General features: G+C 39.1%; 1 protein-coding gene across 1 annotated transcript in view; it reads right to left on the reverse strand.

Moving 5' to 3' along the window:
- MAP3K15 (mitogen-activated protein kinase kinase kinase 15) overlaps positions 1-27,894 on the reverse strand; it is an 85,398-nt gene that overhangs the window by 844 nt on the left and 56,660 nt on the right. The window contains exons 10-28 of the mRNA XM_063392924.1: positions 27,698-27,848; positions 27,197-27,304; positions 25,819-25,868; positions 22,732-22,827; positions 21,220-21,307; positions 17,538-17,671; positions 16,816-16,943; positions 14,959-15,089; positions 14,535-14,640; positions 11,996-12,153; positions 8,669-8,852; positions 6,105-6,282; positions 5,261-5,435; positions 3,383-3,568; positions 2,861-2,966; positions 1,508-1,718; positions 570-682; positions 306-403; positions 126-202 (exon numbers count right to left, since the gene is read on the reverse strand). Of these exons, the coding sequence (XP_063248994.1) occupies positions 126-202; positions 306-403; positions 570-682; positions 1,508-1,718; positions 2,861-2,966; positions 3,383-3,568; positions 5,261-5,435; positions 6,105-6,282; positions 8,669-8,852; positions 11,996-12,153; positions 14,535-14,640; positions 14,959-15,089; positions 16,816-16,943; positions 17,538-17,671; positions 21,220-21,307; positions 22,732-22,827; positions 25,819-25,868; positions 27,197-27,304; positions 27,698-27,848 (2,478 nt within the window). The remainder of the gene's footprint in view (positions 1-125; positions 203-305; positions 404-569; positions 683-1,507; positions 1,719-2,860; positions 2,967-3,382; positions 3,569-5,260; positions 5,436-6,104; positions 6,283-8,668; positions 8,853-11,995; positions 12,154-14,534; positions 14,641-14,958; positions 15,090-16,815; positions 16,944-17,537; positions 17,672-21,219; positions 21,308-22,731; positions 22,828-25,818; positions 25,869-27,196; positions 27,305-27,697; positions 27,849-27,894) is intronic.

Below are 27,894 nucleotides of genomic sequence, written 5' to 3' on the forward strand. Positions count from 1 at the left end.
CTGAGATGAAACTGATGGCAATTGCCCCTGAACTGTCACTGACCTATTTGAATAATCAAACTTGAAAAGGTTTTTAACAAAATATGTTAATTAAGCTCTTAACAATGAACTAAATATTTTCTTACCGCAGCTGAAGATACCACAAGTCATCTTTGGTGATGTCATTAAGGACAGCACTTAGTGTGTAATCTTCTTCAGCAAACTAAAAGGCAAATTTATTCATAAATAAATATTCCTTCTTTGAAACCAAACTGCTAATTATGACTAAAATTATGGGGTTTTTTTAAATGTGATTTTATTTTTACCCTCTTAATGGTGTCTAAGTCTGCTCCTTGTTGTTTCAGCCAGTTCATGAGCTCAGGGTCTACATTCTGCCTAAAAGTTGCTGCAGAGCACTGGGAATCTTTAACAGAAAACAAAGGTTAATACACTTCAAAACTAGGGCAAAAGTGGTTGTTTTCAGGTAACTGAAGCTTAAGCTACATGGTTTTGCATCCTTTCAACAAACACACGATCCCATACGTTTTTGTGTAACTGCAGGATCTTAATTCTGCAGTATCTCCTCATACCTTTGGGTTTAAGTTTTAATTGAAGCCAGTGTAATTCCTGAGTCTTCTGCTCCAAAGATTGTCGAAGGAGGGTCTGATACTCTTTCTCCTTCTGAACGAGGTTTTCCAAAAGCCTTGTAGCATATAAGAGAGATTAAACACAACCACATTGAGAATAAATCTAACTGAAAAAAAAATATCACTTTTAATGAGTACCACAGGACAGAGGCATTTGTGAGGTACTGTCATAAGTAACATCTCTAATGGCTTAGAGATTTCATTTTGGTTGTCTGAGACTCAGGGCTGCCACTTGAAGGCTTTCACCTGCAGAATTTAGTAAATAGCTCATAAATTCTGTTCCTACTGTTTTGCAGCCTCCCTGGGCAGAGTTGCTGCCTTTATACTACAGTAGTAATTTACTACAGAACAAGGTAACACTGATGTTTTACCAGGGACTTTCTGATCACAGATTTACATCACACTCCTAAAGAAGAATGGGAGCTTCAGCTGTTAACGTGCTGGCAGCAGCCTACACAGGTAACCAAGAGAAACAAGGCAGGGCTTTGCTCATTGGTGGGCAGCAGTGAGCCAGGACAGAGCTGCTCTGGCCTCTCCTTGCAGGAACAGCTTTGAGGCACTGACACCGAGTCAGGGGCCATCCAAGGAGTAGGAAAGAAACTGGCACAGTTTCACAAACCTAATCACTGTAAAATCCAGTGTGACATTCTGCAATTAATAGATTAATTACACAGAAACAAAAGCTACACTGAAGGATGTTCAGTTGCCCTACTGTACTGCCAGTATATTCCAATTGCACTTGTGTTCCTGGAAGGGTTTATCACTAGGCAATAGGTGAGCAGTACTGTGGGTGAGAATGTACCCATCAGTGTAGAATGCACGGTCTGAGAGCTTTTGAAAGGCTGCCTGAACATACAACAGAGTCTTTACAGGAGGCTTACCTTAAGGTGTCGTGTTTCAGTCTGCCCAGCTCCTGGCTGAGCTGCTGCTGAGCCTCGTGTGACACCACAGAGCTGAGGGTGCTGACCCCCGAGGTGATGGCAGCGTCCTCCGCCCCGTTCTGTTCGGAGCGCTGGAAACTCTCCTCTGCTTCATCAGTGTCCTTGTCCCCACCTTCGGTTTCTGACACCGGCTCAAAGTGAGTGCGAAGCTCTGATAAAGAGGGGAAGAATAAGTTTTTTTTGGTAATTCTGTGTTCTGAGCTTGTGCAGTTTGTTCTTCACTACTGTGGGTGGGGGAGAGTGTTTGCATAAAGTGCTTTAATGCGACACTGAGCAGGGGTAGTGAAGCCTTGTGTGAGCTGGGGCACAGGTTCTCTGGCATTGGTTCTAGAATGGGCATCAGCAGAGGTAGAGCTGTAGGTCATGGCTGTAGTGGGGACAAATATCATGAGATGAGTAATAAGACAGTCAATAAAATATGTTAAGGAGAGACCCCTGAAATGCAAGTGTATTTTTCCTAAATACTAAGAAAAAAAAAAGAAGTTGTTTTTCCCTAATGCCCTGGGGCAAAGGGTGTACAAAGTATTCCTCTTCTCCGGGGAGAATTTCTAGCCCCAGTTCTCAGAAACTGCTGCAGGGGGCCACCCTTATCACCAAAGGACAGTTGCGATTCCTCTCATACAAAGTCCTAAAACATTTGGCCAATTTGGCTTTAAAAAGGACTGACAGGGCTCACTGTCACTAAGTCTCTCAGAACATTCCTGTACTGGAGGGGGTGCTCAGCATTTTAAACAGTTACAAAACAACTTGATACTTCCACTTTAACTCCTTCCTAGACAGTACTTAGACATTTATCTTCCTCCTCGTGGTTTTCTCTATTGTCCATCTAAGGGCCAGAATCACCCTCTTCCTCGTATTAATGCACTCCCTTCTACATATCTGTTCCATAGCTCATTAATAATTTTTCAGAACACATAACCAGACCTGTGCAGTGTTACTGACCCTGGATGTCATTAACCTGTACAGAATAATTTTCTTTCTTACTAGAAAATCTCCAGCTTGGACTGAATTTAATTTGCCTTTTTTTTGTCATGGTTGGACTGCACTGGGGATGCAGAACCACTGGTGATCTCCTCATTATGTGCTTTGGTAGTGCAAGTACAGCATTAATCCCCCAGATCAACACTTCTTTCTCTGCAACACTCTGACCCCATGTCTTTTGATGAGTGGCACATGGGGTGCAGATAATGGCATGCTGAAAGAGTAAACATCTGAACTGTTCCATTTGCTACAGCTCTTTGATATGTGGGAAACCTTTTAAAAACAGGATTCTTTTCAGCTGCTTTGGTTTACCTGGAATAAGAATAGTGACTGCTGCTTGGACTGCACGGCGGATGATGTTATCCATTGCAAACATCCAATGGGGTCTTATTAAGTGATTTCTTAATACTTTGTTCACCTGTAAAAGGAGCAGCAAACACCATTTGCTCACACCTTAGGAAAGAGAATCTTATTTTCCAATAGTCACAGTAAGCTTTATAAGGTAAAAACTGCATGCAGCACTAAAAGCCTCCCACCTTTCAAAGTCTAAACAAGAGATTTGACAGTTTTAGGCTACAGCTTTCAAACCATTTCAAACCTGACTGTGACATTCAAACTCTTCTACGGTACAAGGAGGGAGGGGAGTGAGGAACAGTGGGGAAGCTGCAAACTCCTGGGACACGCTTTGTCCAGAAGCAATGTGATGTAGTGGAAGGTGTCTCTGCCCACAGAAGGAGGGCTGGAAATTTATGATCTTTAAGGTCCCCTCCAATCTAAACTGTTCTGTGATGCTTCAAAGAATTCCTCTGGCCCTGCACCAGGAAAGGAACTCACCGCATCCTGGAATCCAAACAGCACCAGATGAATCTGATTGATGGAAGTGCTGTCAAAATCCAAATCCATTTTCAATTTGGATATTGTAGAAGCCATCACTCTCTGCTCAGGAGAGTGTATGAAGTCCCTTAAAATCCCAATAATCTGCTTGATGTGGTCCACTGAAAGTTGCAGTTCTTCAGAGCTCTGGAGAAAAGATAATGAATGTATCTCAAATGAATCAAGCCCAGAGTCTTTAAACATCTATTTAATAGCATTAATATTCTTAGGGTAACATAGCTTTGCCTATGTATATTTCACATTGATGAAAAGAATCACAGAACTTTCCTGCAAAATCTCTAGTTGTTATCTTTTCTTAAAAAAAAGAAACTAAAGAGCAATTTCTGTTTTCAAAAAAACCGTGTAAATCTACTGCTACTGTGGCTATCACAAAGGGAAGAGGTTCCAAATTATATCTACACATTCCTGCAATGTACTGCAGAGGGCAGCTCTCATCCATAAAACCAGCAAAATTAGTCGCTAAGAGACCCAATTTTTTTAGATGTTATCCTTTCAATAAGCTGAATCTGGACTTCTGTCTAATCATGCAGATATTTGATTTCCTCTGGAAAAAAAAAAAGTATGTTTATATATGCATTTATCCCAAGTCCGAAAATGGTCTAAAATTACACAATGATTCACCAGTGTTTATTCTACAATTTTCAGTCCATAACCCCCACAGTCAAAGCCATCCAAATGTCAATAAGAGCAACCTCTGTAATTAAAAGGTAAAGGGAGCATTACATAAATTATGGAAAAGAGATGATTACAGCAGTGCTACAGAACAGCTGGAGACTGAACCAGGATTTGCTGCTACTAAATAATCCTTCATTGCAGAAAATACTTGGAGCTCTGATTATTTCTGACTCTGAATTTTAATTGTTTATGAGTTGTTTTGCAGTTTAAGCTCAGAGCAGAAATGTACCCCAGTTGCTTCCCCAGGCTGTTTGTGGTCTGTAGAGCCCTGCAGGAGCCCTGTGGTGCAGTTTGCAGGGGAAGGGAGCACAGGGAGCAGCAAACCTGGGCTGTGCACAGCTGACCATGGAGCAGCAGGGCTTCACAGCTGAGCCACAAACAGCTGGCTGGGGACAACACACCAGGAGTCAGCATGCTACCCCTTATGTGAGCGCAATCCAGGTGAAAACCATAGATTTAGTAAGAATAAATGATGGGAAAATGTCATGAACAAGTGTGCTGGAGATTGCCCAAAAAATCACTGACAAGGGTATGAGCAAAAATCAGATTCATCACAGAGAGGCACATCAGAAGCAGCCATTAGGAAGAAAAGGCTGTTACAGGTGTGTGGCAACGTTTGGCTGTGCATTAACCATTCTATGATTTTTTTCTTCACAGTAACTAAACCTTTCCACCCAATCTTCCCCCCTTCAGGAAATCTACCTTAGCTTTTTAAAGGTTCACATACTGCAATCTTGGCACCTAGTTAACAAATGTTTTATTAAAAATTGTTAATCAGGTCTCTACCTTTAAAGCAGAATATACCTATGACTGTGTGGTGTTCTAGCTCCATGTCCTTAAAAGCCAAAAGAAAAGACAACATCAAAACCACCCAACCCACCAACCTCAGCCCTCCACAATGCCATGTCTAATGCCCAAACCTCTCCCTCATATAAAATCAAGAGCCCATTAGCAGCCAAAACGCGGTGTTTGCTCCTCATTCACACAACAGCAAACAGCTCACACAGTTACAGCTCTCAGAGATTAAAGATACTCAGAAGGAACAATCCCAGCACCTTCATTTATTCATTTCCAGAACAGGAATATGACTTGGCTCATTATTTTCCCTTTGACACGGGAAAAGGTGAGCTGAAGTGAAATTACCTGTGCAATACACTCCTGCAAATTGGAGGCAACTTTATCCTGCTCTTCCTTAAGGATTTTATAGAGGATTGCTCGGCGCTCGCTGTCCTTGCGCAGCAAGAACAGCCCCGAATCCTTGTCCTCCACGGACAGCGAGGCGCTCCTGTCCTCCGAGGCCGAGCCCTCGTCAGGGACACTGTGGCAGCACCCGGCACAGGCACAAGAGAGACCTCAGCGTTAGCAGGGCACCACGACTGCCACAAGGGAGCAAGGACACTTCTGGGGTTACAAACTCAGTTCTAACTACAGCAGCGGATTGATCAGGCTGGTAAATGCTAATTTTGAGACAGAAGATGGCCCAGATCCTCTGTTGACTCAAAACCTACATGGCTGATTTCCCCCTGCTAAGAAGCTGGCATTAATGTCAGTTTTGGGGAGGAAAGTTGAAACTACTCATTTTTTTCTAGACCCATACTGTAACACACTCATTTGAAAGTATTGCTTTGTACTTTGGGAGAAGCAGGACTGTATTTCTGCTACCCCCTTCCGCATTTTTTTTATGAGCACATGGAAGGGTCAAATCCTCTCAACTCCAAAATCCATGTCCACTCAACCAATAAGATCACTGACATACACTCACTGGAGGTCGGAAAGTATCTAAGTACATGGAAACCTTAAAGGAGTGGAATGATTGTTTGTTAATAAATATAGACAATATTTACACTAATTGGTAATCTGTCTATGCAACTTACTGATTAACACATGTGCTTACCTAACCATTATGAGAAAAAATTGCTCTCAGATAAAATGTGAATTAAATCCACAGAATCCCTCAAGGGTGTCAAGTGAGACGCAAACATTTTACCTTAGTAAATGAGAAATGGGATGCTTTGTCTGAATCTCTGAAATGGATCTCTTTGGCCTTTCGAAAAACACGTCCTGCTGTACATCAGAGTCTGGTGAAACAGAGCCGTGCTCACTGCTGCTGCTGCCAGCCTGCTCCCCATGGACTGGCAGTGGGAGGGATGTGTTCCGATTATAATCTAGGAACAGACATGGCAAAATGTGTGACAGAACTAGGCCAAAAGGGGCAAACAGCTGTGATCATCTTCACTGATATCAAGACCTCATTTTGCAAAATGGCCAAGGGAGAAGTAACCTTGTTGATAAAAAGCAGTAACACAATTCAAAATCATTGCATGCATAAGGAATGAAAGGTTTTAACAAGTGAACTGCTAAACCCAAAGACAGCACAGATACTCAGGAAATGCCATTTTGTTACCCTCTCACACATACACACAATCCCCCTTGGTGCTGGCCCCACAGAGCAGCTCAAATGGATACGAGCAGTCCAGAGAGCCTGAACTGAACCAAGAGGTTCATCTGCTGCTCCACCACAGTGCCTCGCTAAGCAGAGAGCACTCCACTATGTGCCCTTCTCACCTCTGTGTTAATGGGCATCAAACTGCCCTCTCCACACCTCTCCTGAGGGATCTGCCTCACTCACATGTCCCTGGCCTCAGCAAGAACCCTCCCTCTCAGCACTGGCCTGAAGGAAATCTCTTGTCCCTTTCCAATTCATCTTGACTGTAAGAAAAAATTTTAAAAAACCCAAACCAAACCAAAAACCCAAACCAACCCAGATGCTGAGAGTTTGCTGTAATCCTGACTGCCAGTTTGCAGCTGTGTGGCAGGAAAGGTAAAGTTCTCTCAACCCAAGGTGAACACAGCCATGGAGCTAAAATATGACAAAAGTTTTTGACACTTGTCACTACAAATTCTTGGAGGTGAGGGAGGAAGAGAGTTAGAAAGTTGAAAGTTGTTCAGAAAGCTCTGACATACTCCACAGCACACTAGGGACGTTCAAAGGGCTGAGATTAAACAGTCACAGAAATGAAACAAAACATGTTGCCTAGTGCAAGGCACCTCAGTAGGACACAAAATTGAGAGCTTGTCACAAGAGTAAGGGCTGAGATTTGTTCTGGGCTGCCTTTATTATTGGAAAGAAAAAAGAGATAGGGATGGGATGGAAAGATGAGGACAAAGCTGAAGAAATCTGAGGCGAGAGAAACAACAGAGGAAGAAGATGGTGAACTGCTGCAGCTGAGACTGTGTTAACTGCTGGGCCGGGACCTGCCTTGGGCCACCAGGCTCCCCCTGGGGATGGCTGCAGCAGCCAGCAGAGCTCTCCCCAGCTCCGACAACCACACACTCAGCTGCCAGCAAGGGCCTTTCCCTCTCCTCACAAAAGGCACAGTTCTCACATTTGCCCACTCTGCTCATGTCCATGGACAGCACTGAGCTCACTCCCTGCAGTACCAGCTCCATAACCTCAGCAATGAGTGGGAAAAGAGAAGAAAGGAGGAAGGCAGGAAGAGGGAGAGGTGCACCTCCTCTGATACTTGACAGAGCCTATTGCTCCCGAGGCTGCTAACAAGGCAAGCTCCACATCTCCTAACATCATGCAAATTTTTCAGGAAGACATCCTCAAGAAAGAGCTGAAAGGCCACAAGAGAAGATGATTGTTGTGGGACAGAAAGCTACAGCATGCCAACAGCTCCTGCACTCCCTGCCCTGGCTGAGCAGTAGGAGCTCTCCTATTATCCCATCTCCTACTGGCTGCAGGGACTGGGGTTCAGTTCTCAGTTCCCCTCAGCACAACAGGGGATGCCCACTTTCTTGAAGAAACCAATTCAGCTAGATGGAATAAATTCCTTGCTACTCGTTCCCTTCAGAATTCCATTCTTTCAAAAGTTATTTGTTGAGAGGGAAAAAGCTCAAATAGGAAGAACTCAATTTGCATAGGGAGTGTGTGTGTGTGCAGACAGGTGAAAGAAGCAGCAAGACCAATGGCTTTCCCTGTTTTGAAACAGTTCCTTCATATGATTTATTTGGCAGGTCTATATTAAGGTCTCTTATCACTGAGCAAGTGGCTGATATATTTGGGGAGGAGGGAAGAAGAAACATGCTATGGAGATAAAACAAAACAACCCACTAGGCAGCTACTTCAGCACCTTTGTGCCAAATTTCAATGTTATGTATCAAGTCTGAAAATGCTGACCCAAACACCTAATAGACCCACATTTTCAGATGTCAAACATCTACTCTAAATGCAAACTGCTTTGGAAAGTCTTCGTCAAATATCACTCTTCTAATTTTCATTTACTACAAATGAGGCACTTATTTCTGTGGAGAGGAAAAATGACCTTGAGAAGATTCAGCAAGCAAAATACAAAATAAGCAAGGCACTTGATTTTCTGGGAATTATTAAATTTAAATATGTATAATCACAAATCACAGACATTTTCAATAGCTGAGTTCCTGCTGTTTTCCTGGCACAAGAAATGTCCTTTGTAAAAGAAAGTGCTTAATGATTCCAATCTTTTATATAACACTTGATGATGTTGGATTTGGCTCATAATTCCTTACCTGAAGGCTTGAATGCAATTTTGCTTTTCTTGCCCTTGTTCACTTGCTTCAGGAAAGAATCTCTGAGCAGATTAGATGCTGTAACACGTTTACTAGGATCAGGTTCAAAACAGAGCAAAATAAAGGCCTTTGTTTCAGCAGACACTGATTCTGGAATTTCAGGATGGATCTTAAACATCCCAACCTGCAAGTAAAACACAAATACTAATTATTTTTATGAAACAACTTCAAGGAGACCATGGGCCAAAGCTCTCATAATACAGTCATTCACACGTCTCCTGACTCTTGTGGAAAAGGAGTGATCCAGGTATCTACATAAAGCAGTGAAGTGACAACAAGGTTCTAATCCTGTTTTATTTCGTGGCAAACATGGTGTAAATATCCATGTGATATTACATAAATGTCAAGGTATGGATGTATCTAATCATCTGCTTTTGGGCAACCTTGGCATCTGGGCATTATTGACACCCAGTGTTTCAAATCCTCCTCCTCTGACCAGCCACAAACCCCCCCAGCTATTGCACAGGCTTCCCATCACCCCTGCTCAGAGCTCTGTCTCTCACTGCTGATTCCTCCAGCACATTTATGCCCAAGAACAGCAATAATTTCCTCCTCTAGCCCTGACAGCCTGGGGCTGCACCTGTTCTGCTCCTGCCACTGCCAGATTTCCTTGCACAAATATGCACAATGACCTTGCCAGACCTTGTCACCACCCCCGCTCTCGGGCCAGATGTCTCCCCCACGCTTTCAGTGTTGTTTAATTGAAAATCACATGATGTCCAAAGGTTTAACAAGATCCTCGTTAAACCATTCTTTAAGTAATGACTCTTATTTTAAGTCATTACTTAAAAGAATCTCTTCTAAGACTCTAAGCAATGAAAAATGTGTTTCTACAGGTTGCTCCCCAGTGATTTTTCCAGCTCCTCACCACCTTGTTATTCTCTAATGTCAATCTGGTGGAACTGTTTGGAAGCCAGAGCTGTATAACATGTGTGCACTGTATGCACATGTCTAGAGAGATTATGGTTTGTAGTCTCAGCATCTTTACACAAAACACATCCTGGAGAACAAGCACAAAGATAGTGTCCACAAGGGAGACAGTAGCCCAGCAGTTAAACAAGTGCCATCTGCTTTCAAATAATCTCATTACAGAGCTGCACTAACACATTGTGGCACATTCACAATACTGGTTCAGCTTCAATACAACCCGAAGCAAAATATGCTGAGCAGTTCTGCTTCTGTTTGAATGACAGTGCAGTAATAAAATGCTAACTGGGTTTTAAGGCCTTCCAAACCATGACCCTAAGCACATTAAAGACTCAAGTGTCACAAACTGGCAGCACTCTGCACTAAGCAAAAATCTAGGAAATTCCCAAACCAGGACCAGGAAGTTTGAAAGCTTGTCTGTGATCTTATCTTAATCTCTGTTGCTCAAGGGGAGTAAGTTTTGTCACAACCACCTGCAAATTCTGTGGCAACACTAGTGCACTTCGTCTCCACTGAATGCCATTTGTTTGTGCTCTTTTCACACAGACACAGATGCACTTTCTGTTTTTATAGAATAAATACCGTGTAAAGCACACTCAGCCAGGACCTATCCAGTTCTTGGTTTACTATAGCTCCTTGTCTCTACTTTGTCCAACTCTTTGGTCATTTGCAATTTTTGAAGTGACTGCACAGGGACCCTTAGACCTTCCCTCTCCTCACCTGCCCTATGCACAACAGAGCATTCATGTGTGGAGGTGGGGACCTCAAAAGTTTGATATTCCAAGTTTTACAGACTTCTTTTTGCATGCTTGCCCTGCCAGCCTGCTTCAAATCCAGCTTCCAGATTGCTTACTTTCATTCCACAGAAAGAGAAAACACCATTTGTAACCTATGGTGCCTAGCAAGACACAATTCCACACAGGTCCCAGCAGAGCCAAGAAACAGGAAACAAAACCAAATGCCTGCCTGTAGTACATTAACACAGTCTGTAATGAGAATGCTAAAAAATTTCAATCAACTGTGCTGAAAAACAAGATGTGTAACTCACTGAACAGTTCAACTACATGCCAGGTACATAAGATGAAAAGGCACCTGTCAACAGAATTGTATCTGACATTTACAGTGATGTGGAAAACAGTCTCTTTCCATGGCTCCCTCAGGAAAGCTTTAGTGAGCCAAACCACCTTCACCCAGGCAGCTTCTTTTGAGGTATGCCACAAGTTGACAGCACCAAGGTGACCTATAATACCACTGAAATGACTGTATCAAAACCCATAATCATCCCTTTTTTTGCCTTTTAGCAGTGGTGCATGGGACAACTCACATGCCTAGTATGACATATGGCATTACACGTCATGCTGAACTGCAGCCCAGATTTCTATACCTATTGATAAAGATCTGGTTTTGCCACCATGGCTGCATTAATGATGGTACTAATGCTCATGTAGGGGCTTTCAACAAGATACATGAAAAATTACAACACTGGTAATTTAAAGCAGTTTGCTGGGTTATGGATGGGATATTTCCCCCACTATAAGAATTTTCAAGCATAACTGAAAACTTAAGTGCTTTACAAAAGGTCTACTGCAAGCCAATGGAAGAACTAAAAATTTTCAGCCTATTTATTTGACTTTTTGAGTTATTACACTCCTGTTAGTTACAAAGCTAGAACAAGTAACTTTTAAAAAGATGTCATTATCAAAACTATCTGAAGAATTCTCAAGTGTTAATTTTTGCATTTGAAAGCAGATACACTAAGAAAAACAATGTAATAGAGACAACAGCTTACTGAGGAGGTAGCTATGACCTGAAGCACTTGGAATGCAAAATACAGAGTATTTTATCCCTTTAATACATACTAGAAATCCTAGAAAGCTATCCCCCTGCCCATTTCCACAACATCTTCCTGCATCCATGTTGCAGAGTCTAGGCCTTTAAAAGGTTTTCCTTTGGGAAGGAAGCTTACAAAAATTACTTTAAGGAGCAGAAATAACTTGTCTGTCATTATTGGGGAGACTGGTTATAAGAAGGAAATCATAAACCAAGAGCAGCAGATGAAAAAAGTAACACAGAGGATATTAGTTTTCATAAGTCTTCACTCATTTTTTAGATTGCTGCTCTGAGTCATGACCTATTTCCAGCACAAAAATAACTGATCACCCCCTAGAGCAACACAGCTTAGAGAAGGGAAGGATCTTTCAGCGAGAGTTAAAAGCACAGGTCAGACTGTGGCTTTGTGCAAAACAACACATGTAACACAATGTTGTTACCAATTAATATTATAAAATTAAGCTATATTTGAAAATTCACCAACTGTAAAGCAAAAAAGGCTGTATTTACCTTGAACATTGCAGCTTGAGGCTCCCCCAGTTCATGGAATGGAGGTTTGCCTGTTGCCATCTCAATAATGGTACAGCCCAGGGACCAGATGTCAGCGGGAGCACCATATCCTCGCGGTCCTTTATCGATGATTTCTGGAGCCATGTACTGCAAGGTTCCTGGGCAGGACAAAAACAGCACTCAAGTGTGTATTCTTCATTCTTATTAAGGAGGATTAACACAGCACTCAGCAAGCCAAAAATTGTCAAAGGCAGCCTGTATAGCCAAATACCTTATCTCCCATATCAGCACTGAAAACTAGACAAAAGCATAGCATCTTTTGTTACAGCATCTTTTTTATAAATTACCTTTTTGCCCTTCCTTTCTAACACAAGGCTGCAAACTGCTGAAAGTCTATTCACCACATAATCCAATAGCTTCCCCAGAAAATAAAATTGTATCAAATTTTTGCAAACACCAACTTTCAAAGATTATGCATGTACGAGATGGCAGCATCTGAGAAGTGACAGATAGTCTTCATGAGAATGATTTTTCATATTTTACCGCAATAATGAGAACACTAGTGACAGGGAATTGCAAACAGTTAGTTTGAAAAAAAGCTATTTTTTGCAAATATAGAGCAATAAATATGGCAATCCATCATAGTTTGCCTAGAATTCCAGGATGTCTTGGATGTCTTGGGATTTCTGTCATCCAAGGTTAGGAAAAAAACCAAAAACAAAACAAAACAAAAACCAAACTCAAAACAAACAAAAAACCCAAATAAAACAAAAAATTTAAGGAAAACAAACAAACAAACACCCCCAAACCACCACCGGTTAGAATTTCTGAAGTTATACTTATTGACAAAATAAGGTCCTGCCTGTGGACAGTGGAATACTAGTAATAATACTGAAAAAGAACAGTACAGTACAAAATTAAATAAAAGATGGTCAATTTGGTACCACTGTTATTGAACCATTCACTAACACAGCTACTGAGTTTTTTACAGGAGAGTCCACACCACCAGCAGCAGAAACCTCTATATGTTCAGAGTGTTTTGAACACTACAGTTTTTACTCCATCTGAATGTCTATCAGCTTTGTTATGACATCTTTAAATTAAATTATTTTTCTTCTTAGAGCTGTGAACTATCAAGTAATGGAGATATAGTGAAGATAAAAGGGTATCCTACGTTCATTGAGTGTGACTGCTGCAGAATGAAGGTTCAAGCCACAGCTTTGCCCTCAGGCTGTGTGTCTTGAATGGAAGGATGTAATGTCTAAACCTCCAGAAGTCTGATTCTACAAACCATGTGATTTTATTATGTAATTCCTGAAACTAGGGTTTATGTACTGAGTTACAGAAGAAAACCAAATTGCTAGAGACCTTTTGAGTTCCTCTGGGGTATAGCTGCTTATTGATTTAAATCCAAAATTATAACTTAACTATTTATTCATATGTCAAATTACATCCCAAAGGCACAAACAGGGCTGAAAAATTGTAAGAGAACAAAGAATGGCACAAGGAAAGAGTTACCTCTTTTTGCTACAGTATAGTGACTTTTCTTAAGACACCATTTGTCTATATATCATCCCTACTGACAATCAGTTGCTAAAAAGGCACCGAGGAGTATGTAAAATACAGGCAAAGAGAATGATAATGAGTAATAATGAGATAATGAGTAAAAATAACTGAGAAAGGTAAGTGACTTCAGAACCTTAATTTTATTTTCATGGCTTCCTTTGTAAGAAAGCTGGAGGAACTGCAGACACCACCAGAGAGGTAAAGGGAAGTCCTGATTTTCACGTAAGTGAAGGGTATTTTTTGTCTTCTGAAGCCATCCATGACTAATGGATTTGTCTGTCCATTTACTGAAACTGCAGGCAAGTAAGAGGCTTGTGATATCACCCTTTGCATAAGGCCATATAACAAGCAAAACACTGTGTTACCCACATCCCCTGATCACAGAAACTATGTGACCACATATTCATTTTTTAATGTGGAGTTTCCCCTTTTGCTCAGCAATTTTTGTTTTCCCTGAACATTACAAGTCTTTAATTGAAAGCTGTTCTGTAACATATCAGCCTAAAATTTTCAGGTAAACTGTTCTTTTTCCTGTTGTTAGCCAGTTGGTTGGGTTTTATAATTAATATCTCAAAACTGAAAATGTTCACAAATTTGAGTTTGGTTTTCTGCAGTTTTATACATACATCTATAAAGTGTGCATGTGTGCTTGTGTACTAATATCGAGACTGTTAAATGAAAAAGTTTCTGAATTCAAGTGTTTCCAGATGTAATTGCAACAATCAATTGCTACTTAATGAACACTTTGAAGAAAAACTTTTACCCCCCAAAAGTAAAATGGAAGAGAGTTCCACTAAAAACAAAAAGTGAAGAAAGCTATCAAGCCTGTGTTAATGGTGATCACACGCTCATTTACTACTCCCCTGCAAACAGAGACCCAACAGTGTTTTCATCACTAAGCCAGAGAGCCTCCCAGCTCAAATGCTAAAGCTGTCATGAAAACCCCTTATAAACTCTGCTAGGTTAATCTCACCTGTAAATGTTTCAGTGCATGGGTTGATTCCTGCCAGCCGTTTGGAAGTACCAAAATCTGATATCTTAACCACGCCACTGTAGGTGTTCACCAGAACATTGTCTCCCTGTGGGTTGGATAGGAGAGGGGAGGGGAGGGGGTGGAGAAGGAGAGAGGGAAGGAGGGAGGGAGGCAGCAAACAGGGAGGGGAGACAGATAAATACAGAATTTCAATATTCCTTCAAGTTTGCACTTATCTTTGTAACACACCTTTCTACAAAGTAGTATTTCAGGAGCACCCGAAGAAGGAGTTGGTTTATGCTTTCCTTTTGTTTTCAGCTTCCCTGAAATCCTGTTAAAAATTCTACTTCCAATTAGAGCAAAACTAACTGAAGTAAGAAAGATAAAAAGCCAATCAAACAAGACACGCAAAAGGAAAAGTTACCTTTATATCTCTGTGTACAATCTGGTTCTCATGGAGATACTTGAGACCTTCCAGAATCTGCTTGGTGTAAAATTTAATTGTAGGATCTTTCATTGGGCCCCACTTAGACCTTAAGAGAGCTGAGAGGCTGCCTGCAGGAGTTTAAGAAGAAAGTGTATCAAGATGGTGAAATCCCCAAATTACCATGAAACAGGTAAGTCTGGAGGAGGCCTTTGCTCAACATCCCAATATAAAAGAAATGCAGTACCTATGATTAAGCCAAATTCTTGCTACATCACTTAAAGCAAATAATTTGCTGCTGCTCTGGACTGGTTATTTCTCACTTGCCAGGTCAGGTTCTACTTCCACAACAAGAATAAATGTTCTGGCAGAGCTGGATCCAGCTCCCTCACTTCACTGTAACAACTGCTGAGACTACAACTAGCACACACGTAGCCCTTAATGAAACAAGGACTAAAGGTAGCACTGCACTGTATTGTACATTGTACTTCATCAACCACAGGTATGGGCAAAGACAAACTGATTTTCTTGAGGCAAAGAGGGTAAAATCCAAAACAGAATGAACCTTCTCTACAAATATGGGATCAACTTTTGGCAATATTCAGAGACAGGAAAGAAAGCTCCTGAAAAAAACCCCTGAATGGATGTTCAGAGTAGGAGATAGGCCATCCACACATCCCCAGTTCTAATAAAACTAATCTTTAAACAACACAAATATTTAAATCATGAGGCAAAATAAAGAACAGTTTTGCTCAGTGAGCACAAAATAAGTATAGGAGGTCTACTTAAGGCCTGAAAAATTCAGCTAAAGGAACTTTTCAGTCCACACCAACAGCTTTCTCAAGTAAAGTTTCCTCAAAGAACCTCACGTAATGTGAACAACTGGTTCCTTTTTAAGTCTGGCTACAGAGTTTAAAATATCTAAATCAGTTCAGTAATATCTTGTCATTAGCAACTAATCATAGCACACTTTACTGTGCATACAGGAACAGGAAACAACACCAGCTGACACAGTTAACAAGTGTGGGAAAATAAGGGGAAGTGTTGGTATAATTTCATCACATCTGCATGCATCATGCAGGTCAAAGTGTCTCAGCTGTTAGGTGAGAAGGGCATAAGGATTCGAAAACGAAGTAATTTTCCTACATCCCTAAAAGCCCTGGGTGTATTTAATTACACTTTGAATGTTTGTCTGGACCTTTCTTAGAAAACCTGAACTTTCCCTCCTGTTTTTCTTATTTCTGTTTTTACTTTGCAAATTAAATTAATGCAAAATTTAACACTCATTCCAAACATCCTTGACACTGAAGAGTAAATAGCAAAATGGAGGAAACAATGTAGAGAGGTTATAAGGAGATTTCACATCCTCTTCCTCCAGTGGAGAAGGCTGGAGGAATGAAACTGGAAATTATGAACAAGGAACACATCTCACTTTTATCTCTAATCTACCTAGGGAATAGCAGTCCTTCGTATATAGTTAAAAACCAGTACCTAATTGTTCTATTGGTGTTACTGCTCAAAGAGAAACTTGTACTGAAAGCTCCAGTCATCATTCAGACACTAGAGCTCAATGGAGCTCTAACTCCACTATTTTATAATACGTGAGTATTTGAAACCAAATACTTTAAATGACTTCCCTATAAGTTTAGAATTATTACGAAAAGAGGAGAGGGTACTGGGACCTGTATTCTCCAAATTTACTCTTTCCATGAGAAAAAGGACTTACACAGTTAACATCCCAACAGAAAAGCCAATACAGAGTGCACAAACACATTGTGTGCTTATCTACTGACTTTCAGTCAGCTTTGAGTCCCAAATGCTTTTCCTTTGGCAGACCAAACTCAACATGACACCAACCTCCTGGCACCTGCTCCATAAAAATCTTAATGTATCCATTTTCTGAAACAGATCCAAGATACTGGACAATGTTCCGATGCTTTAAATATTTGTGCAGTGCTATTTCTTCATGAAGAGGTTGAGAATACCTAATAAAAAAACCAAAAGAACCAAGGGCTATTGCATCATGCAGCAAAAAGTTCTAGGCTATGCTTAAATGCTAGTTTGACAACAGGATGGATTTTAGAGATACCACTCCAATTCTCAGCAAACACCTTGTCCATGACCTTAAAATGCAGCACGATTCACTGCCTATTCTGAGAAAGTACAGAGACAGATCTCAGAGGAACATGCTCTCCAAGAATTCATATGTATGTCTTCTGTATCAATACATAGCACTGTCTTTGACTCCAGAGCTCCTCTCATGTTTTTCATGCTCCCTAAAAAGAATACAAGATAAAACTCCAACCTAAACCCAAAGATATGTCTCCTAGAATGTAAGATATACATACAGATAATTAAACTGTCATAGTTATGATATATAACATGTATTTTCCCCCAAAACACAAAGTGTTTATTCTCAAAAATGTACTTTTGGATAGTAGGAGGAAATTGGAATTGAATTTCAGTATATTGGGATTTTATAAACAAACTACACAGAAACATAATAGGATGAGCCAGGTTTTCAGAAAACAACAGCATTTTTGTTCACAGTGTGTATATAACAATGAACTAGGTCTTACCTGCTGTCTCTCTCAGGTATTTCTTTGATGGCTATTCGGACCTGGTTGCTAAGGTCTCTTCCAGCATAAACTATTCCATAAGTCCCTTTCCCTAGAACTACCCTGTCACCATTTTCATCATAATCATATTCGTACTGCAAGCAGAAAAGATAAACAAAGCAGCACAGAAATTGTTATCACTAACATTTGACATTAGAGGAGCCTTAACCCCAGCTTAGCACAGCACAGAGGGGCTGCTGCAGTGCAGCTGCAGGACAGCAGGTTACCCATCCACCTGGTGCTTTACACAACTTGTAAAATTTCCATCTTACTTGCTCTGTAATAAAATCTTCCTTAACCAGCTTTGACAAAGATTCATTCATCCAAACAAGGAACATACCAATAAACTAAATTCAATGAAACAGTGCTGTCAAAAGAACCCATTCATGTATTAGCTCTAAGAACTGCTGACAGAGCCCTCAGAACACATAAATACACAGAACATAATCTAAAATTCTGAAATTAGTGGTTTAATAAATAGATAAAAGTAACCAGACCATACAGTCACTCCAGGTTATCCCTTCTCAATATGAGATTTTTCCAAAGGGCATAAAAAATGTTCATCTTGTCAACGAATTATGAAATATAATGGTGGTTTCCACTGCTGCTGAAACATGCTGGGTCATATTTCCAGCTGAATAACCCAATGCTGCTTCACTGACTTCAGTGAAGCTACACTAATTTACACCACCTCATATGGTGACCTTGTGACAGAACTCTCCTGCTCTAAAGGAGTGAATGATGCTTAATGAAAGTGTACCCCAGACACTATATAAAACCAAATTTATTATGGAAGTTGTGTTGAACAGTACACCCATGATTCAAATTAGGGAACTTACAAATGAAAGGAACTAGACAATTTCATAGTCTCAGATATTGTCAGCAGTACACAGACCTCCCCTAATATCCTCCCACATCCAAGAGGAAGTCCCGTATGGGAAAACTGCAGGGTATTCTCTGTGGCCTCATGTGATTTCCCAACTGAAAAAATAAACAACAAAACTTTCTACAATGGTCATAACCACTGACACTGCCAATGACCACTTTTCCTGCGTTGTCCAATGTGACTCTCTGACACAGAATGCAGCCCTGGAGAACTTGTTTGATGTGCCTTCCCAGGTCACACTGCAGCTCTGCTGCTGCCGTGTCCATGTGTCACTAACACTCGGCAAAGACGGCGAGTTTCCTGCTGTTGTATGGAATGTGCTAAAGGAAACCCGTCTGTCACTTATCCTAACAGCACATTCTGCTCAGTGGAACTGAACTGGAGCAAGCACAGCTTTAGCACAGCTCCATTTACCACATTTCAGCACTTCACAGCTCACAACATAATCTCGTTACACGATAGGCATAACTGACCCAAAACGCCATATGCAAAACTTGTCAGGTTCTTTGGTAGGAGCACATCCAGCTTTCACAGCTATCATATGACATAAAACTGTGCAGAAAAAAGACAGCAGTCACATTGCAGAATTTAGGATTGACAGCAACCCCATCTGCAGCACACTGGTCCTAAGCCAACCCTTTAATTACTGTGGAGAAATCTATGTTCTCTGGTCTGGGACCCATGATACATGAAAATTGTCAGGATTTAGAGTTCAGAGCTAGTTAGCAGAAAGCTTAATAGACTTGTATATACTTGATGTCTCTTTACATTTGCCTCTTCTCATCCCAACAGCTACAAATATTGAATAAACCACTGCTGGTTGCCAAAAATCTGAATAAGCAATCCACTGGCTGTGAAATCCAACCAGTAGGTACAAGTAAACTAGTGTTCATATCTGACCTTCTGTAGGGCAGAGTGTTCTCTAGAATATCCTCTCTGGGGTACAGCAGGTACTCTTAAAGTGATAGGAACTTCTTAATATAAATATACAGAAGTAAATACCCTGAAGGAACTGCAACATTCACACTCCTTCAAAATACCTGCTAGCTGTAAAATTAGACTGCAGTTTATACATAAAATATACAACTCTTTGCGATAACACTTTCATAAGGATTCTGACTGAAATCAGATTTTCTTCCCCCTAACTTTGCAGGAGGTTATTTCTTCCTCTTCCTCAAATATAAAAAGCTGTTTCATTAACAGTAAGAACTGTTTTCTCTATACTAGTGGAGCCCATCAAGACCACACAAAGCTGCATTTTCCTCATTGTCACTTCTTAAATGTAAGATCTCAAGCTGCAGGAAGGCATTAAGTGTCTGTCTTCACTTATACACAAAATTAATTATTTCTCCCCTTCAGAAATCCTGATTTTTGTTTTAGTGTCCTAACCTAAGACAGTAAGTACAAGGTGACAACTGTGAAAACCTTAAGCTATAGCTCAAAGATTCCAAATTAATTTAGTCACATCTCCATGGGTCATTCATTTATGCAGGATTGTTTTCTGCTACATGTTGTCAAGTGATTTTTTCAGTTTAGTTTTTAAAAGGCTCAAGTCACCAAGAGCTCACATCCTCTGAGAGACTGTGGTGTGTGGAGATAGTCCTGCTATTAGCTGAGTACATAATTATGTAATATGAAGATCTGCAGCTACAGATAATACCCTGTCTGTACCAAGGCAGAGCCCTGAAGCTGTGTCAAGGCCACAGATGGATGTACTGAACTGGGCTTAACAGATGTGCATATTTATCCTTTTGGCTTGGGGAAAAAATTCTGTGGCCAAACAAACTCCAGTGCAAAACTCATTCTTCCCACTATATGCAGCTACATTTAACAGTACAGCAGAAAGTTCTGTATTTTCTTTCTCCTCCCCTGAAGCCTCAAGTCCTACAAAAGCTCACTACCATGAAGAGCTGCTCTGAATCATCAGCCTAAGAGAATTGCTGGAATGAGACAGAATCAGAAAGACGCCCAGCTCAAACAAGCCACAGGAGGGTTTTCATGCTCATTAATCAGATTGATTAAATTTGGTTGTCCACAAATAAAACTTACAACCTACCTTTTCAGATTTCATAGCAAATAAAAAGAGGTATAATAAATACAGGGTATGCATTTAATTCTACAAATGTGGGCATCTGCTATGAGTCACTTTCTCTTATGAAGACATGGATTCACCTATCCCACCCTGAGGCCACATGAAATGTGAATAACCCATTCTGGGTTGGTCCTTTTCCCTTTTTTCCTCTCTGTACTAATTATAAAGAAAGCCTACAGCTACTGGATTCCTAACATGGATGTTACGGTGGTAAGAAAAAAAGCAGTGTATTAACCTGATCCTAAATACCTACAATCTCTGGGACAGAAGCCTGTCAAATGAAATTACCTGGAATAGTAATGGTATCAGGTACCAGGCAGTAAAACTAAAGTACCTTTTTCTTAGCATTTATTTAATATATTATCTTTTTTATCCACTTGAGCCAGCAATAATGGTTGATTCTTATCTATACATTTTTTGCAAGAGAATACAAACACAGAAACACATTTCATTAAGGATTTATACAGTTTACAGTAGTAACAGGCACAGTTCATTAAAAATGTGTGTTTTTTCAAATGAATGCAAATCTCATGTACAAATAATTTTGAACTAATTTAAACTTCCTATACAATTAAGGAGTTTAAATACTATCTATACTGATATGAAAGTGCAGGGAAGACTGAGAACAAGTTTCAGAGTTCTTAGATCTTTTATCCTTGACATACCTCTAATGTGTCTCCATCTATTTCTCCTTCTAGTTCCAAAGCACTGCCTACTGCATCAGACAAAATTTCTTTCACCAAACCACAGAATCTAAAAAAGAAATACATAGCACAAGATCAAAGAAGAATACCCCTTTGGAAGCAGACTAAACAGATTCTTGCAAGCTGGGCATTGCTCTCAAGCTAATAAACGGACTAGTACGTCCACAGCTTTCTTTCATTACTGACTCTCTCCATATTTATCCCATTTTAAATGATGAAGAACATCAAACACACACTGAAAAGCCTCATTATTTATAAAATTATTTTATTTGCTGTAGCAGAACCTGATAGTTACTTATTATTGCAATTACATTGTAAAATCTTGGTAGATTCAACTCAAAGACTTTTTCAGTACATGTCTGGCTGCAAGTGTGATTATTCAGTATTTCAGAAAATCAGATGTAGCTTTTTGTCAGGCATTCAGAAAGCCAAAAATATAGAAGTAGTAATGTGGCTAGAAGAACAGGGTTTTAACTAATTTCTATTTCTCCGGCATGGACATACTTAAGTACAAGAACATCTTTTCCTGTAGTTCCCTGCCTGAACCACTCGTTTTTTTCCAAATTCTACAAGAAATGGTTAACAATTATTTTAAAAAATTATAAAGTATTTATCAGTTAATTTCATACACCTCTTTCATTAAATCACAGAGACACATCTCTTGAACTCCTGTAGCACACTGAATATGGCACGAAAAAATGTGACCATGTTTCACAACAAATTGCACTGCTAAATAAAAGCTGAGGAGGTAACATTAATTTTAGTGTTTCCTACCTTTTACGCCATGCACTCTGCAAAGCTAGTAATCTTCTTTAACCTGAGTTTATTCCATGTAATACATAAATAGTAATTATTGCAAGAAACAGTGAATATACCATTACACTCCAGAATCTAAGTGTTATTAACAACTCTCTCCTACATCATTCAGAAGGTGTATTTGCAACTACCAGTCACAAGGCACAATTTGGTCTGTAAAGATTTAGGCCTAAAATTCCGTTTGCCTCCTTACTTTTCAGAGACAACAGATCATCAGAAAATATTTAATTACAGGTGCAATCAGTAACAGGGACCTGTGACACAATGTAAGTTAGAATTTCTCATTACACTTAGAAACTCTTATTTAAATCAAACTGAACAGACACATAAGAGAACCTGAAACAATTCAGCACCATATATGGGATAGCCAAGATAAAGAAAAGTAAGACAATAGCCATAATTTAGACTGAACTGGTTAAGCCTTTTTCAGACATAATGATTTGTAGATAAGCTAATCAGAATCACATAGGATGTAAAATGGGTGCTCTAATCACCTTAAGCATCACCAAGTTTACATTGCTTCTTCATCAAGAAAAAATAAGTGAAGAAATAAAAAAATCTGTTTCTCAAGCAAAAATATTGGTTTTCAGTCTTTACCAAATCAATTTTATTTAGGATACAGATGAGGCATGCAACACCCACACAAACTGAACTCACCTACTACACTGGTTTTCTGTAGAAAAGTAGATTTGAAAGTCATCATAGTTATCATGGACATAGAGAAAACAACATCGTTCATCAAACTTGGAAATGCTGTAAAATTCACATTAGAAAAATGTTATTTTGGATATAACTATGGTGAGAAATAGGGCAATGAGGAGCGTTTTTTCAATTATGGACACTTAAACAGTTTTATCACAGTTAATTACCTCAGAGAAGCAGTATGTATTTATATATATTTTCCTTATAACTAGGGGGTCTTCAGCTTATTTGTATATTCTATGAACCTATCTTCATTATGATAAATAAGCTGCTGCTTACTTTGGTAAAATGCTGGTTTATCTGAGGTGCACTGAGGTTGGTTTGTTGTTCACCTCTACTTCTACTTTAACACAATTCCATCAGACTCCTTGGTACTTGATGACACATCAATGGAAAGTGAATTGCTCTGACACTAATTTAGCTATCCAGAAAACCTTTCCTTAAAGACTGAAAAGTACTTCAGGTTTTTATAATTGCATTGCTCCTACAATAAAACAAAACTGGGAAATACCAACAGTATAAAAGACCCTTCTCTGTCTATACTTTTTATGGCCTTAAAACTGTTAAACAAGTTTTGGGATGACCAATATTAACTCCAAAAAGCAGCAATAATTCTGAAAAGGGGATTATTTATTGCTTATCATATCTTGCCAGTGTCACATATATCCAATCTAAATGCACTGAAGCAAAAAGTGAAATGCCATAAAACACAGTATCAATATAAAAATAAATCTGAGAATTAACCACTTACCCTGACCATTTGCACTTCAGTATTTTGCTACATCATCCCCAGTTGTTAGGCTTTCTAAGGTATTTTTGTGCCTTAAGTTAATAAAATTTCTAAGCTTCTTGCCTGATCTGTTTAGTCAAACTCTTCTATTTTTTTTATCTTCTGCTGAGCAAATTAGTTGAAATACATGACTACACTGTAGTAAAGTTGCCACATGTTACATCACCAATTGATGTTGCCTGCTGAAGCATCATTAAGGGCTACACGGAAAATGTTATCTGAAAAATCTGAATTTTGCCTGAAGATTTTTCTAGAAATATGTGAAAATAACACTATGCCATTCTTTAGTTTCCCTCAGTGTAGCAATTTCCAGTCTAACAAGTCAAACAAGCACATCTCTGACTTGAGAACTAAGAGACAAAGCAAGATGATTCTTCCGGGGCAAATACAGGATAGACAAGACAGTATCTAAGTAACACTACTGCATTATAAACATTGTCTTGTTTGGGGGCATAGAAGATGAACTGGTTAGTATAAATACAGTTTAAGAGTTTTGATAGCATTTATTTTAACTGAGACCACAATTTTTTTTAAGTGAATGCAATTTTAAAAGTATAGTAATTTAAAGCTGTCACATACAAAGCAAACATCCAACTCCACTAAATTTAAAAAAGATTGCCTCTTTGAGCTTTGTAATACAGTGCTTTTTTTAATCACTCAGCAGCGATTAAAAATCAAAGCAAATGAAATTAATTGCTTGCTTCCTTTTGATTAAAGTTATCTTTCTCAAAGATTAATTTCTGTGCATTGTGTTGACTGAAGGTAATTAATGTGGTACAGAAACTTTATGCTGAATTATTCTCAATCAGCTCCACAGACTTCAGTAATTCCCATTGCATTGGAGTAATAGAATAAAATACCATGTAAAATTCATTTAAACCAAACCTGCTTTATTTTAGAAGAAAAGACTGAAGTTATGATAGAATCTATGTCCAAATCTACAGTTTTAGGTTTTCAACCACCACTCACATTAGTCAGAGAAATATTTCTTCATTGAGCTTACTTGCTTAGCCAAATCACACAAGTTCAGGGAAGGCAAACCTCAGACCTAAAACTTTAGGCACCCTGAGTCAAGATCAAAGCCTAGAAACTCTCTTCTTTCAAAACTACAGAACCCATTAGGTATTGAATTTCATCTTGTACTTGAATCAGAAGGTTTGTCAAGCACTTAAGTTTATGGAGTCACACAAGTGGCCCCAGACAAGAGTCATTTTTGCCCCTAGAAAGGTCAGATCCACCAGTGCAGAGACTCAGGAGCTCTGAGACAAGGCAAAAGCCTACCTGGTGTTCCCTGTACTTACAGTTCCTCTGGTTCTTAGCTGCAGCCTGAAGAATCCAGAGAGGAGCTAGGTTTGGTTTTTTTTTTCCTGTCCTGGTGTTCTGCCTTTCACCCTTCTGGCAGCAAAGCAGCCCAACTTAATATACATAATCTACCTTCTAATTGTAGTAATGCATTTGGGAATTATTAACACCAAATGTGAATATTTTCTACCCTTTCCGTTCTCAGAACAATCGTGTTCTATCTATATAATATTCTGTGGTTTTTTAGTACTAATATTTTGACCTACTTACTTGTGACTAGTGCTTTCATTAATCTAATCATCACAAAATGGAACTGTCTTAACTAGTTAAAGGTTAGTCCTTGAGAAACTCCACTAGTAGTGTACTTCCAGCTTAAGAATTCTTTTCTATCCATAGCAAAAGCTACACTTATGCCTCATTGATTAGTTCTCTAATAATTCAAATTTTAGCTAGAAAGTATTTAAATAAAGCCATATCAGAACCATTTCTGAATTCTAAACAGAAAACAGATATCATTACTTAAAGTAAACAAAGTCCTTTACTTAAAGTAAAACAAAGTCTTCTTTCACTTATGAAAGGAAGCAAGAAGCACTAAAGGTTGCTCTTTCCTTCTGCCCTCCATGTTTTTAAATGCAGAGATGGCAATAACCTCAGTGAAACATTTAGAAAAATCTACAAAGATCAGTTACATAATGGAAAACCAAGAAGTCTACCAGAAAATACAGACACCCAATACCCCTCTCAGATCTGAGTGTTCCTATGAGAATCGTACAGCTCTGCCTGTGCATGGAAAGGGAAACTCTTCTGTGACATTTCAAGGCAGGTTGGACAGAGCAAGCTTTTATAATTGGCCATTGAAAGAGAGATGTAAGGTAGAATCCAGATTTCCCACTTAAGGGAAATAAAAAACATACACAAAAAGACACTGAACTGTTTACTGACATACCAACCTTATTCCCCTAATGGAAGAAGATGTAAAATTCCATTCATGAATCTGTTTCTGTAAAGAACAAAGGGATAAAACCAACCACAGTTTAACCTTGACTTAATATTGAAAACAAAGTCACAGCATGGTAAGCAAAAGCAAGGTTTTCCAACATGTTTCCTTCTTTCTTTCTTACCACCCATATTTTGAAATAAGATTAACACATGGGTAAAGAACTTATACATACATTCCTATTTTACTCACTTGAGAAAAAATGAATATAAATGGCACAGGGTGGAAGCAAAGTCCACTTTTCCTCAAGTAAATTCAACTTGAAGAAAAAACTGTGCAGCACAATTTACCAAACATCATGTTTTGATGCAATACATCTATATTTAAATTAAACATAGAGCAGACTATGCCCTACTCTTATCTAGGCTCAAATGGAAAGGCAAATTCACCCTTCTCCCTAAGAGGTTTTGAGCCAACAGCTTGGGCCCAGGGAACTCACTGGAGGCAAAACAGAGGAAAGACAGCCTGTGTCTAGGACTGCAGCCCTCCATAAATCTAATCATAGCTAATAGCTGGATCTTATTTAGCAATGTCAGATATGCACCAAAAATTTGTTCCATAAAGCAAAGTTGTGTCAGACACATCCACCCGAAACAGTGAAGTAGAACAATGTACTGGAAAAATTGTTCACAGAGCCAGGTAATTATGTCTTGTCCTGGTCCAACATGCTTCTTTTCCACACTTGGTCTCTCTACAGTTTTAGTCTATTGTCCATTTGTGTTGCTCTAATATTAAGAAGGTGTGGCAAAATACATTGAAGATTTCAAGTCTTTCAATGTGAAACTGAAATTATTTCTCATTTTTAAGAGTTGACACTGTCCATAACTTAATCATTTCTTAATCCCCTGTGCCTTAACCAATAATCCAAAACACCACGTATTTTATTTCTTGACACTTAACTTGTCACAGGCTGCCATTTTTTCTAGTTTCTAGTATTACAATTGTAAAAGCTTAAAATGCGTGAAACACTGAACACAATACTGGGCTTTATCTTTACTTTTAATCTTTGACCTGCATCTTAAATAAAATCACAGAATTCTAATGAGAACTTTTATGAACAGACCAAATAACCCATGCACTTCTAAGAGACACGGTCAAGATAAGCTTAAACTGAATGGCATCAAAACCACTTGATTTCTAATCACAGTCACTCCTTTTACTTTCTCTGTAAAATGTTGTATTTTGTATCTGCACAAAAAGATGCTGAGGCTTGGGCTTCTCAGAAATGTAGCAAACTTTAAATTATTGTAAAGTGCTCCAAAATCTACATGTAAAAAATTACTTTATGTACAATGAATCAGTACATTTAACACACTTGCTGACAGTTTTACCATTTCAGGGGGAGAGACATGCCACAAAGACAGAGAGCTCTCATCTGCTTCACTGTTGATTGAAACATAGGCAGGCTGGTAGACTTTAGTTGGTTCTATCACCAAAACCTGAAAACAGAGAGTATTTTTCCTTAATAAACCACTACAGTATCTTCAGATGCTCAGATACAGACAAAAGATAATTTTGAAGTAAGGTCTAAAAAATTTTCATGGCAGACAGGAAGGCAAGACAAAACAAGAAAAGTCTGTGTTCTTATAAACAACAGAAAAGCACTATCACGATTTGTTATAGGAGACTTACAAGTATTTCTCAGAATGCTTTTGGGATAGTGGGTTATTTTTTTTATAGCATAAAGATTAAGAGAGTACAGGGGTTTGGTTCATGCAGTGAAATAACAGGCATTCAAGTTTTTAAGTGCTATGTTTAGAGTATTCCAGTTCTTGTAATATCCTATCCAGAAACATAAAACATACAAAACTTGTTTGGACATAACATCTTACTGGAAATCTCAGTCCATTAGTTGTTTCTTTTGTTGCCTCAAAAATGATATCTAGCCAGAAAGTCAATCTTTCTTGTTTAGGAGAATGTTCTATGGTGAGTTTCTTGAAACGCTGAATTAACATCAGATTTTGAACTAATGATTTCAAGTACCTAGAAGGTATTAAATTAGTGAGTTTACAGAGAGAAAACAAAATTT

The sequence above is a fragment of the Prinia subflava genome, chromosome 3, assembly GCF_021018805.1.
Source record: "Prinia subflava isolate CZ2003 ecotype Zambia chromosome 3, Cam_Psub_1.2, whole genome shotgun sequence".
In the NCBI taxonomy this organism is placed as follows: domain Eukaryota; kingdom Metazoa; phylum Chordata; class Aves; order Passeriformes; family Cisticolidae; genus Prinia; species Prinia subflava.